The 13,563-nt window shown below is 39.2% G+C and overlaps 1 protein-coding gene across 5 annotated transcripts in view; it reads right to left on the bottom strand.

The window, feature by feature from the left end:
• Positions 1-1,412: 1,412 nt before the first annotated feature.
• The window catches only part of LOC100566109 (UDP-glucuronosyltransferase 2A1), a 39,222-nt gene continuing 27,071 nt past the window's right edge, over positions 1,413-13,563 (bottom strand). For all 5 annotated transcript variants that reach the window (XM_008113052.3, XM_008113054.3, XM_008113053.3 and 2 more), the window contains exons 4-6: positions 11,121-11,208; positions 9,242-9,461; positions 1,413-2,547 (exon numbers count right to left, since the gene is read on the bottom strand). In XM_008113052.3, the coding sequence (XP_008111259.2) occupies positions 2,271-2,547; positions 9,242-9,461; positions 11,121-11,208 (585 nt within the window). In that variant the 3' untranslated portion in view covers positions 1,413-2,270. The remainder of the gene's footprint in view (positions 2,548-9,241; positions 9,462-11,120; positions 11,209-13,563) is intronic.

Below are 13,563 nucleotides of genomic sequence, written 5' to 3'. Positions count from 1 at the left end.
TCCATGGATTTTCATGCATTAACAGCTTCTGAAACCAAAGTAATGAAACATCACTTCAGGCTCAATGGCTTCTGTAGCTAAAAGTTTGGAGTGACAAGGAAGAGCTTATTGTATCTGTTTTTGGTTTTTCCCACACTCCACATGAAGGAATCATGATATCTCAAAGCTTCATATTGCACCACATTTAACTGAATTTGCACTGCAAATTCCTATTCCGTGGGTACTCAGGGATATATGTTAGACATCCAGCTAACAGACAAATCAGCAATACAGTATTTCATCACTATATTTCAGGTGCAATGTGCTTCTCCTAAAGGCAGAGCACAGATAAACTATATGCTTCTTGGTTTTTGTTCACAGAGATGAAAAGCAGGTATTAATTCCACATTCTTTGACGTTACCTAAGATCATATCTACAACTGATTTTTCCAACTAGCAATCTCTGTCTTGAGGCATTTATTACTGCAGTTAGATATAATCAGAGCAACAAAGTGATAGATAAGATGGTAGAAGCTGCCATTTTTGTTGGTGTCTAAAATAATGAGGCTTGTTCCATATCACTGGCTGAAATATATTTGCTTTGACCCATCATAGATTATTCCAAAACCTGGTGACACATTTAGCATTTACCTTAGCATTTCAAATTCATGCACCAAGTAAATGTGAATGCTATATCAATTATCCTTCAGTTTATTTTTTTATTTATTTAAGGGTCAAGGAAACAGGGCAAACCACTGAAACCACTTAGCCACTTCTCTCTGGATTCTGTTGGTATTTCTAGGTATATTTTTAAAGCCACAAAGGATAGAAACCCTGTATATTTTTTCAACTCTAAATGAATCTGGGAAATCTAAATTCTTTTGCTAGTACTACCCTTTTCATTCCTATAAACTAAGGTTTGCACCTGCTTATGCTTGAGATACCAAGAAATCAAAATGCAAATATTTGTGCTTTGCCTTATGTTTGTTTGCTTATTAAGACAGACTACCAGCAAAGTCTTCTCAAGTGCAACTTTTATGTGTCTATTTATAAAGCTAGCACATTGATTCTTCTCCCATCCTTTGATAAACTCTCCTGGAAAAATCGTTTTATTGCCATAGAACTGAACACGTAGGCAGCCCTTGCCTTTTTGGGTCGCTCCAAGAATACTGGGAAGAAAGATGTCGCTTCAAAGTTGACATAGAAGACAATCACGCAAGTTGGGTCTCATTTGAGTAAAATCTTCAGTGGTATATATACTCACGTACTTATGCAAGGCAATTTGGCTTTCAGCTGTAAGACTGATAACCTAGTTGTCTCTGATCTGTTAGGAACAGAGATTATGCCAATGCACAAAAACAGCAGTTCTTTCACTGCCCAAAAGCATATCTTGTTTCTATATCATGCTCAAGAGATAAACAAAGTAGACTTCGTTTAAAGTAACATATTCTGGTTTACTCACAACTTTCATGTATTCAACATACAGTTACATAACTTGTCAATCCAATTACATACAGGTTTGAAGTCTATCTGTGCAGATAACACAGGGTGTCTTTCTTACAGTCTTAACAGTGCATAGTCTCATGGTGTCTTATGGAACCTGCACTCCATGCAGTCTGAAGTCAAAAGCATCTCTGTGTTAGTGCTCTAATGAAATCTAAGGCACCTCTTAGTTCTCATGCTCTAATGAAGTCTGTAGTCTAAAGCATGTTTGAGTTATAAAATGCAGTCTGAGATCTTATCATGTGGTCTGCAGCCCCTCCCACAACCTTAAGAAACGGGAAAGCTGCATATCGAACCATGCATATACAATACAGTAAACAAACAGAATAGTATACAAATTACTAGTGGAGGCTTGAGAAGTTGCTATTTCCAACAATATATGCAGTGTGTGTGTATAGTATGCACCTCTGTTCCTTGTATTTCAAAAACATTTTCTACCACTTGAACAAAGACATAGCATGCCAAAGCTCCTATTCTAGCAGTATTTTTAAAACCAATGTATATTCTTTGATTTTATGGGATGGATCAATTCTGACCCCTCTAGTTGTTAATACACTACAATAGCAATCTCCGGCTGCGTAACAGCTTTCATTTTAAAAAAAACCTAAAAGTTATATATAAATATCATTCATACCTACAAATCTATGCTGTCAGAATCTAGCCAGGATATATGTGTTTCTACATCCAATCAGGCTGAATGTGATGGTAAATAACTATAGGGTTTAACATACCAAGTTTGAGCATGTTAGATTATACAAGTCACATGATGGCTGTGTGCTGAACAGAAACTATTCCAGTTTTGTTTTCCGTGTGATGCCACATTTCCGACAGCAAAACGTGCAGCATTTTACAATGATGAACATGAAAAGTGCCACACAACTGATCAAAAAGGCAATGACATCAAGGCAGTGATACTGGTACCAGGTCAAGTCATGGGCAGCTACTCTCAAATGCTTGGCACCTTTGTGGCGCATGACAAACTCAATCCAGAAGACAGCTCGGTCTAGAGGCTTCATAGGTTGATCATGATGAATCTTCGACAGACGTACTGCATTTTCCTTATATCTATAGGGTTGAGGAAGAAAGAACAACAAACAGTAATGGAATCAGGAGAAAAGATGACCCACCAGTTCTCATTAACATCCTTATTGTCTTAGTTTCTGTGGAACAGCTGCTTAACTGAAAGCTATTTACTATTTTGCGAAATATTTGCGAAAAATTGCACAAACATTTTAAATGAAGTGAAATTAAGTAAATTGTACAGTTCATAGAATCATTGAATCATAGGGTTGGAAGAGATCTCATGGGCCATTCAGTCCAATCCCCTACCAAGAAGCAGGAAATTGCATTCAAAGTGTTGGGAAATCATCCTGGACTACTCAAGTCCAAATGTAGTTAGATAGATGATAGAGTTAGATTGAGGGAATCCTTTCCCTGTTTCCAAAGCATGCCTAGACAGGCTTTACTGTGTTTCACTCTATCCTGTTTACGTCACGTCCCTTACTTTGAAGTTGGTAGAAATGTGAATCTTTAGGGACACTAACTTCCAATTGGTCAGAGTGTCTTTTATGGCCCCAATAAACTGGACCATGAGGTTGGAACCATTTTGGTTCTCTCTCTTCTCCCTTTGTTCTTCAAACTAACAAGCAGCATCTTGCCATCTCTCCTGGCAAGATGTAACTATGTAGATGTTTGTTATTTTTCCTTACTTATTTTTCCTTAGAATCCAGTCTATAGTAATCTAGACAGCTCCCAAGGCTTTCTATCTACAATGGAGTTCCTTTTACCTGAATAAATACTTTTTGAACTTTTATTGAGACTCTGCAGTCCATTGCAATCCTAAAAAGGCTTCTCTTGCTCGCCAGTGTAAGTAACTGTTGCATTTGAAAGCTTTGCTTTTGCTACTCTGCTGATTTTGGTGGAATCTCCCCCAGAGAGGGTTAAATTGAGTCTAACCGCTCAGAGATTACCACAACAAAGGGTTATGGGCCCAGACACTGCAAGCTGAGCAAAAGGGAAATAGCCTGTTTTTTAAAAGGATTGAATTGAAATAAGGAGCAGAGGAAAGTTCTCAAAAGATTTGAGACTTAATTTCAAGATTTTTAATTTTTTGATTTTTCTGGATTATTCCAAATATTTTGATTTTTTTGGAGATTTTTAATTTTTTTGGAAATTGAAAGGATGGAGCAAAACAAAGAAACCTCTTGGAGCCTACCCAAGCTGCAGGATAATGGAGAGAACTACCTGAACTGGAAAAGAAGACTGGAAACCATGCTCAAACCAGCACAACTAAAAGTGCTGCAAGAAGGCGGGCCACCAGAAGGAGCCGGGGAGGAGGCTATCCAGACGTGGCGGGAAGATGATCGTTTGGTGAGATGCATAATAATAAATTCCCTATCAGAGAGAGTTTTTCAATTTGTAAGAGATGCTTCTAATGCAAAAGAGATGATGGACTATTTGCAGACTAATTACAGTAAAGGGTCGGAGGCAGATATTATATTGGCATATAAAAGACTCTTTAATTCAAAAATGCATTCAGAAGATGATTTGAATGATTACCTGCAACAGATAAGATCTCTAGTTGATCAATTGAGATCTAGCGGAGAACCAATTACTGAGAGAATGTGCATAGGATTAGTTGCATGTGGGATCCATCCATCTTACAAAAGTATTATTACAATTTTACGTAATACACACAGACTTGAAAGTGAAGAGCTTACTCTTAAATCTATCACGGCTGAGTTGAAATCGGAATATCTCGAAAGAAATGGATCTGATTCCAAAAATAATATGCAATCTGAATCTCAGTCAAAAAGCATGGCTCTGAAAGCTGGGCACAAATTTAAACTCAAGAATAAAGTGATTTGTAATCTCTGCCAAAAGGCAGGACATTTGCAAAGGGACTGCTGGTTTGCTAAAAACAATCAAACTAGTTCTACAGCTTCTCACAGCAGGAGTCAAGGATCAAAGCCTAGGGTTTTCAATACCCAGGTCAGAAGACAAAGCCAGTCCTTTGCCAGTGAAAATGCAAATGAGAGATTAGGTCAGCACACCTCTGCAAAGCATGCAAATTTGGTGTTACCAAGTGACACAGCTGAGTCAGAAGGAATTAATGATTTCTTTGGAAGTCTTGCATTACATGTGACCAATAAGCTTGTTAATGAAAAAGATATCTTATTAGATTCTGGAGCGACGGACCATTATTTTTGTCATTTGGATTATTTTATTGAAATCGAGAAAGAAAAATCTACTGTGAAAGGAATTGGATGTCAAAAAGTTAATTGTACAGGGCTAGGCAAAGTGAATCTTGCATGTGCAGACTCTGGGATCAATCTAACTCTCAGCAATGTTTACTACAGTAAAGACATTGGAACTAATTTGATTTCTGTGGCAAAGCTGATGCGTCATGGATGTAAAATTGTTTTTGAGAATGGACTATGTAAAGTGCTGAAAGATGGAAAACTTGTTTTAAAGGCTGAAGAATCTCATGGGATATTCAAAGTTATGTTTGAGCCAAAGTTTTCAGGATTAGCCTTACCAGAATGTGAGAAACGAAATTGTGCTCGTTTATGGCATGAAAGATTTGGTCATGCAAATGAGAAATATGTCTGGAATGCAAAAGAAGTATGTAGAGATATGGAAGTAAATTCATGTTGTAAGGAGATATGTGAAACTTGTATAAAGGCCAAGGCATGTGCTCCAAATGTTCCAAAAGACAAAGAGTTTGAAGCGCAACGCCCTCTGCAGGTCATATCCAGTGATGTATGTGGCCCCATGTCTACATCATTGGGGGGGTCTTTGTACTTTGTGGTTTTCAAAGATTCGTTTTCTGGATATACCAAAGTGTATTTCATGAAGCACAAAAACGAATTATTTAACAAATTAAAGGAATATTTGGCCATGGTTGAGAATCAATTTCAAAGGATGCCAGAAATTCTGAGGACAGACAACGGAGGAGAATTTTGCAATAAAGCAGTGGATGATCTATTGAGGAAATATGGGATTAGACGCCAATATTCTCTTCCCTATTTTCCACATCAGAATGGCATTGCAGAAAGAAAGAATAGAAGTTTGATTATAATGGCAAAATCCATGATTTATCATGCAGGAATTCAGCGTAAATTCTGGGCTGAGGCCATTAATACTGCTTGTTATTTGCAAAATAGAATGCCCAATGCAAAAAGTCATGTAACCCCATATGAATTGTGGTTTGGTCATTCTCCAAGTGTAAAGCATTTGCGTGTGTTTGGATCCAAAGCCTATGTGTACATCCCAAGAGAAAAGCGAAATGGGAAGTTTGATTGCAGCTCTAAAGAATGCCTACTGGTTGGTTATTCTGATGAACATAAATCTTACCGACTTTATGATCCAGAAAAGAATATAATTTTTGTAGGAAAGACGGTTTACATAGATGAAAGAGTTGGAAGAAATTTACAGCCTCCTGTTGATGAGCCTTTGTTAAGAAATGACTCTGATGACTTAACATGCGGTCTGCAGAGTGGAAATGAGCCAATTGCGCCATCTGCTGGAAAAGTCCTGCCATCGCTGGTCAGAAGGGCTGATCAAAGAAATGAGCCAACGCCACCCAGTGGAGAGACCCTGACATCTGAGGTCGAAGGACCCGATGAAAGGATTGACCCACATAGTGGCATGGCAGAGGAACATCAATGGCACCCTCAAGGACCAGATGAAAGTGCAGAGACACCCGATGGACAAAATGAGCAATTACCACGCAGATCTCAAAGGACAAATTGTGGGGTCCCTCCCCAGAGATTTGCTTATCTTACCAATGAAGCTGAACTACAGGAACCATCATCCTGGAATCAGATGCTGAAGTTTCCAGAGGATGAAAAAGAAAAATGGCTTACTGCTGCATCAGATGAAATAGAGTCATTACATAAAAACAAGACATGGACACTTGTACCACCACCAGAAAATAGGAATGTAGTTGGCTGTAAATGGATTTTCAAACTGAAACGTGATGAAAATGGACAGATACAGCGATACAAAGCCAGACTTGTAGCTAAGGGCTACTCACAACAATATGGAGAGGATTATGATGAAGTTTTTGCACCTGTTGTAAAACACACCACCTTGAGGACATTGCTTGCAATTGCAGCCTCTAGAAAAATGAATGTTGAACACCTTGACGTTGCTACAGCTTTTCTTCATGGCGAATTAGAAGAAGAGATATTTATGCAACAACCACCTGGATTTGAAGACAAGGCACACAAAGGATATGTATGCAAATTGCAACGATCTCTCTATGGTTTAAAACAAGCAGCAAAATGCTGGAATCAGAAATTAAATCAAATGTTAATTGAGAAGGGGTTTGCACAAGGGAAAGCTGATCCTTGCCTTTATTCTAGATTCAAAAACAACAGATGGACATATGTTCTAGCCTATGTAGATGACATAGTGTGTTGCTTTCAACAGAAATCTGACTTTGATGATCTTGTACAACATTTGAGCCGTACCGTTGAAATCAAACAACTTGGCAATTTGAGTCATTATTTGGGAATACAGGTTGAAAGAGAAGAAGATGGGAGCTTTCTCCTGAATCAGAGACAAAAGATTATTGACTTGCTAAAACATCTTGGACTCTTAGAAGCAAATACAGTGACTACACCCATGGAAGTGAACTATTGGAAAAACACTTCAGAAAGTGAACCATTGAGTGACAACACCTTGTATCGAGAGGCAATTGGGAAAATGTTGTACATCTCTCGAATCACAAGACCAGATATTTCAGCAGCGGTTGGGATACTATGCAGGAAGACTAGTAAACCAACCAAATATGACTTAATTGCAATCAAAAGAGCTGCTAGATACCTAAAAGGCACACTGAACTTCAAATTGAGACTACAAGCCACCAGCAACCCTACACTGACAGGGTATGTGGATGCTGACTGGGCCAATGATATTACAGATCGCAAGTCTACCAGCGGCTATCTATTCTTCTACGGAGATGCACTGATAGACTGGACAACACAGAAACAAAAAGTAGTAGCTTCATCTTCAACAGAAGCAGAATATGTTTCCGCATCAGAAGCGTGCAAACAATTGAAATGGCTACATATGATGTTATTTGATTTTGGAATCGAAGAACCAACACCAATACAAGTTTTTGAGGACAATCAAGGTTGTCTGAAGTATACTCAAACAGAGAAGATCAGTGCATTGCTCAAGCACATTGACACAAGATACCACATCGTGAAGAATGCACACGAAGAAGGATTTATGAGGTTGGAGTTTTGCAGATCTGAAGACATGATTGCCGACATTCTGACAAAACCCCTGCCTAGACATGCTCATGATAAGTTGAAGAAGATGTTGAACCTGATGGACATGAGCAGCCCAGGCTGAAGAAGGGGATTGTTGGGAAATCATCCTGGACTACTCAAGTCCAAATGTAGTTAGATAGATGATAGAGTTAGATTGAGGGAATCCTTTCCCTGTTTCCAAAGCATGCCTAGACAGGCTTTACTGTGTTTCACTCTATCCTGTTTACGTCACGTCCCTTACTTTGAAGTTGGTAGAAATGTGAATCTTTAGGGACACTAACTTCCAATTGGTCAGAGTGTCTTTTATGGCCCCAATAAACTGGACCATGAGGTTGGAACCATTTTGGTTCTCTCTCTTCTCCCTTTGTTCTTCAAACTAACAAGCAGCATCTTGCCATCTCTCCTGGCAAGATGTAACTATGTAGATGTTTGTTATTTTTCCTTACTTATTTTTCCTTAGAATCCAGTCTATAGTAATCTAGACAGCTCCCAAGGCTTTCTATCTACAATGGAGTTCCTTTTACCTGAATAAATACTTTTTGAACTTTTATTGAGACTCTGCAGTCCATTGCAATCCTAAAAAGGCTTCTCTTGCTCGCCAGTGTAAGTAACTGTTGCATTTGAAAGCTTTGCTTTTGCTACTCTGCTGATTTTGGTGGAATCTCCCCCAGAGAGGGTTAAATTGAGTCTAACCGCTCAGAGATTACCACAACACAAAGCACCTATGTTCTATGGTTTCACTTTGATACTTGGCATTTTTTCTCATTTTCATGAATATATTGTTACACTTTTATATAAATGTTATATTTTTCTGTAAGTACAGTACCTCCAAATATTGGTCTCCAATTTCTAGTCAACATCTCACTATCATTCATGCTGAGTGTTGATGGAAGAATAGTTCAGAAACATCTAGAGCAGTGGTTCCCAACCTGAGGGTCTCCAGGTGTTTTAGCCTACAGCTCCCAGAAACCCCAGTAAGTTTACCAGCTGTTAGGAGTTGAAGGCAAAAACATCTGGGGACCCACAGGTTGAGAACCACTGATCTAGAGGGCCAGACAAATGAGTTGGCTGTAGCTTAATTTGACATTCAGTACTTTGTTGTGAACACCAGAATGTGAATGTGACAATTTTTTTAAACTACCCAATAAAGAAACGACACAATTTCAGAATTCTTTTTAGTTCAGAAACCGAAACAAGATTTCGGTCCACAAGGTTCAGTCTGAGATGCAAAGTGGAATGATGCTAGCTTTAAATGTCCTTATGGCGATAAGATAAATATTTGACGGGATAGAAGTGGATACTTGGTAATCAGAGAGGACATTCACAAGAGCAAATAAAAGAAGATGTAAAAGAGGCAGATCAAAGAACCTCGATATGGAGTCCACATTTTTCTTCTCCAAAATACACGGGCAAAATACTTTCCCCCAAATATTTCCTATAAGATTTCTCTTTCGGAGAATTTCCATTAAACTTACGTTGCATTATGAATAACGGTATTAACAGCATCCACTAAATCTTGTGCTGTCATTGTGTGGATATTCAGCTCTACAGCCATTCCCTTTGCACGCATGTGAGCAATGTTATCAGGCTGGTCTCCAAACATGGGAGTTCCTACCATGGGAATCCCATGGTAAATAGCTTCATAAATCCCATTTGTTCCACCATGAGTGATAAAGGCTTTTGTCTTGGGATGTCCTGGAATGGAAATATGAAAATAAATGTGTAATACATGAGAAGGGTGATAAAAATTTGTTATTGCAACTACAGTAGAGTCTCACTTATCCAACACTCGCTTATCCAACGTTCTGGATTATCCAACGCATTTTTGTAGTCAATGTTTTCAATACATCGTGATATTTTGGTGCTAAATTCGTAAATACAGTAATTACTAATAGCATTACTGCGTATTGAACTACTTTTTCTGTCAAATTTGTTGTATAACACGATGTTTTGGTGCTTAATTTGTTAAATCATAACCTAATTTGATGTTTAATAAGCTTTTCCTTAATGCCTCCTTATTATCCAACATTATGCTGGCCCATTTATGTTGGATAAGTGAGACTCTACTGTATTTACTAAAGTATTTCTACTCCTGAAGATTTGATTCCTGAAGATTGTCATGTACTCTAAATATTCATGTTTCCAGAAATGGAAATATGGTGTAAGATGAGCACAAATCAACAGTAGGAAAAAATACTGACATGTTTTAATTTCCAGGTCAAAAATATTTGAAATTACTGGTTATCAAATACCGTATTTCACTGCATGATAGTCGCCCATACACAATAGTCACAATCCCCCTTTTAGGGTGCCCTTTTTGATAATTTTGTTTTCCTTGCATAATAGTCTGAGATAATTGCTGTGACTATAAGCGAAGGCGGCAGGTGCTTGGATAGCTGAGGCTTCACCCACCAGCACACCTGTCCCACAGGAGCTATGGAGCTTACCTTGACTACCAGCCAAGGCAAGACTCATAGCTGCAGAGGGGAGGTGCTGGCAGGCGTGCTTCTCCACCCTGCATAACAGTACCTTTGCAAGTCTTCATAGCTTGGTGGGGAAAGATTGAGGGCAGGTGAGTTCACCCAGAAGCCTCTAGGTTGGAAGGGAAAGGCAGGCAAGTTCACCCTCCCTCCAGCCTCTCTTCTGAGCAATGGAGGCGACGGGCTTTGAGACTTCACCCGCCTGCACAGCTGTACCCCCAAAGGTACTGTTATGCAGTGAAAACGGCCCTTTCAGGTGCCTTTTTATCACATAATACAACTGCATAATAGTCCCACTCCCCCTTTTTTCCCCAAAGGGGGAAAAGTGTGACTATTACGCTGGGAAATAAAGTTCCACTTGAGGTCTAAGCTGTCCTTTATAACTAGTTATACCCTTATCACCATCCTTTCAAAATATTTAGAATTTTCAATCGAACATCAAGGTTTCCAACGCTGCCCCTTGCTTTCATTCTTTCTTTCTCTTTTTCCTCCCTCATGCTTTTCCCCATTTCTTTTCTCTTCCTTATTTCCTTCCCTCCTTTGTCTTTCTCCCTCTCCGTTCTCCTTTTCCTTCATTTTCTTCCTTTCCTTTCTTCCTTCTCAAAGAGGGCCTCACAATGTCTCCATGGCAACATGGCTCTCTTTGTGGCCCTTTCCTTCCCTCCTCTCTTCCTCTTATACACCTTTCTTTCCCAGAGACATCACAAAGGGGCACTTTGCCTAGCAACCTCCAATCCAGACAGAGTGAATGTGATGGACAAAAATGAGAAATAGTGAAAGCTATTCATCCTTACTACCCATGACAACCATAGGGATGGAAGTGATACATTTTCCAGTAATTACTTAAGCAGTTCTACAAACCCAAATTTCTCACCAAGTAGATCATTTTGTGGGATCCAGTCATAAAGTCTGGTATTAGCTCCTAGTGTTTCTGGCCTTTTCCCTTGGTACCGCCAAAAAACCTGAAGAAAGAGAAAAAGATTCCTTGTAATACAGTTTGCAAAGAAAACTATCCCTTTTTAAAAGTATGGGCACCAATGGCAATGCAAAAGAGTCAATTTACAACCCTATGAATGAGTGATACTTTTTGTTATTAACCAACTCAAAGAGGTCTTGCAAATTCAGAAGCATGGCTTCCTTTATTCAGCCTATCCACCTGGAATATAGTCCTCTTTTGCTGTTGTCCTCAATACTATTCCCTGTCATGTTGCTGTTGCTGTTGCTGTTGTTTCTTACCCACCTCTCCTTGTGGCTTGAAGCGGGTTACAGCATGATAAACATTGTAAAAATTCTATAAATACATATTCATATGTATTTCTATAAAATGCATATTAAAATGTATCTCTATAAAATACATATTAAAATACACAAAACAGAGAATGCTGGAAGAGATAGATCTTTAGTTAGTATTAAAATTCCAACAGCTGATCTAGCTGTCGGAACTCTTTGAGCAGATCATTCCCCAGTCTTAGGGCAGCGGATGAAAAGGTCCTCTGGGTGATGGTTGTTGGTCAGGTTCTGGCTGGTTGGAGTAGCTGCCCCCCAAAGGACCCCAGTGTTCAGGGCAGATTGTACTGGAGATAGCGATCCTGTAGGTAACCTGGGCCCAAACCATATAGGGCTTTAAGGGTCAAAACCAACACCTTGTACTTTGCCCAAAAACTAATTGGCAGCCAGTGGAGTGGCTTTAAGATAGATCTAATATGCTCACTCCTGCATGTTCCCATAACCAATCTGGCTGCCGTATTTTGAACCAGCTAGAGTTTTCAAACTTAGTACAAAGGTAGCCCAATGTAAAGCACATTGCAGAAGTCCAACCAATCTTCAGGTCCTCAAAATCTAAGAAGGAGTGCAGCTGGCGTATCATCCAAAGATAGTAGTAAGCACTTCTGACTGTCGCATCTACCTGGGCTGACATTTGGAGAGACGGATCCAAGAGCACTCCCAAGCTGCGGACACAGTCTTTCACGGGAGTGTAACCCATTTAGTACTGGTTGACATACCTCCATCTCCAGATTAGGACTGTTGATGTCAAGCACCTCTATTTTTGTCTCAATTCAGTTTCAATTTATTTTTTCCTCAGCCCATTATCTCCTCCAGGGATTCATTCTGAGGAGACATGCTATCCTTAGCTGAGGTTGCTTTTGAAGGCATGGAGAAATATATTTAGGTGTCATGGTACATCCAAAGTATGTAGCCTGAGTTTAGTCATTTTGAAGAAGAGTTCAAGCATCATTTGCTCTTGGATCCCATTGTTTGCCTTTTTAGTCCATTATTTGTACAACTCCTTTCCAAAAATACATTTTCAATGAGTTGATTTTCTTCCTGTCATTTATATTATTGTTCATATTTTAGAGCCATGCATAGAAAAGGCACAGGTGACTCAATTGTTTTGGCATCAAGAAAGGAAAAAAGCAAAAACAAAACAAACACAACTCCATTTAACTTTAGCTGCAGGAGGCAGAAGGACACAAACCCATTAACAAAATATTGCTCATGTTTGTTTTTAATTTTCTCTTGGGTATTCAACTCCATCATTAATAATAATAATAATAATTTTATTCTTATATCCCGCCCCATCTCCCCGGAGGGACTCGGGGCGGCTTACATGGGGCCATGCCCAGACACGACAGCACAAATCAGATAAAACATTAAACCGAGCAGTAAAACTTCAACATGATTAAAAACAGTCACTCCCTCCTCCTTCCCACCCATGCAAGTGAATGAGTGAGCAAGGCAACATACATTGGCCCAGCTACCACACCAAGTCAGTACTTTTTGTGTTATATATGTTTGGGGGTGGTGTCTTGAGATATTTATGTTTTTCAGGTTTCCTTGGGGTCCTGCTCCCCAAACCCCATAAAAGTGAAAGGCAACAACAAAAACCATTATGCATCGACACAATCATAATTCCACTTTTATTTAAAAGGTTGTTTTCAAATGTCAATGTCCATTCCTAAACATTAATTCACTGAGGATATGATAGTATAGGTTACTGGTTAGAGTTCAGCTACAGTGCTATAAAGGTAACTTGCTCAAGATCATGCAGCATCAGAAACAATTGTGAAGATGGAGCTCTGACATTATGGTTATGTTTGATATTGCCATCTCCAAAAAATAACTTTCCCACAAGTTAGTACCAACTGAAGGTTTTCCCAGGTGCTGTAAATCAAGGTGCTAGGAAATGTCTGCTGCACTCTCCCAGTCATAGAGCACACTGAGAACATATAGCTGGATAGACTCTTCATGGTCTCTTACAACATTTTCTCTCCATGTGCCCTATAATTGAGGGAGAACTACAGATGTCATTTCCAGTG

Source organism: Anolis carolinensis, chromosome 6, assembly GCF_035594765.1.
Source record: "Anolis carolinensis isolate JA03-04 chromosome 6, rAnoCar3.1.pri, whole genome shotgun sequence".
In the NCBI taxonomy this organism is placed as follows: Eukaryota; Metazoa; Chordata; class Lepidosauria; order Squamata; family Dactyloidae; genus Anolis; species Anolis carolinensis.
This window is presented reverse-complemented; position numbering and strand designations above follow the sequence as displayed.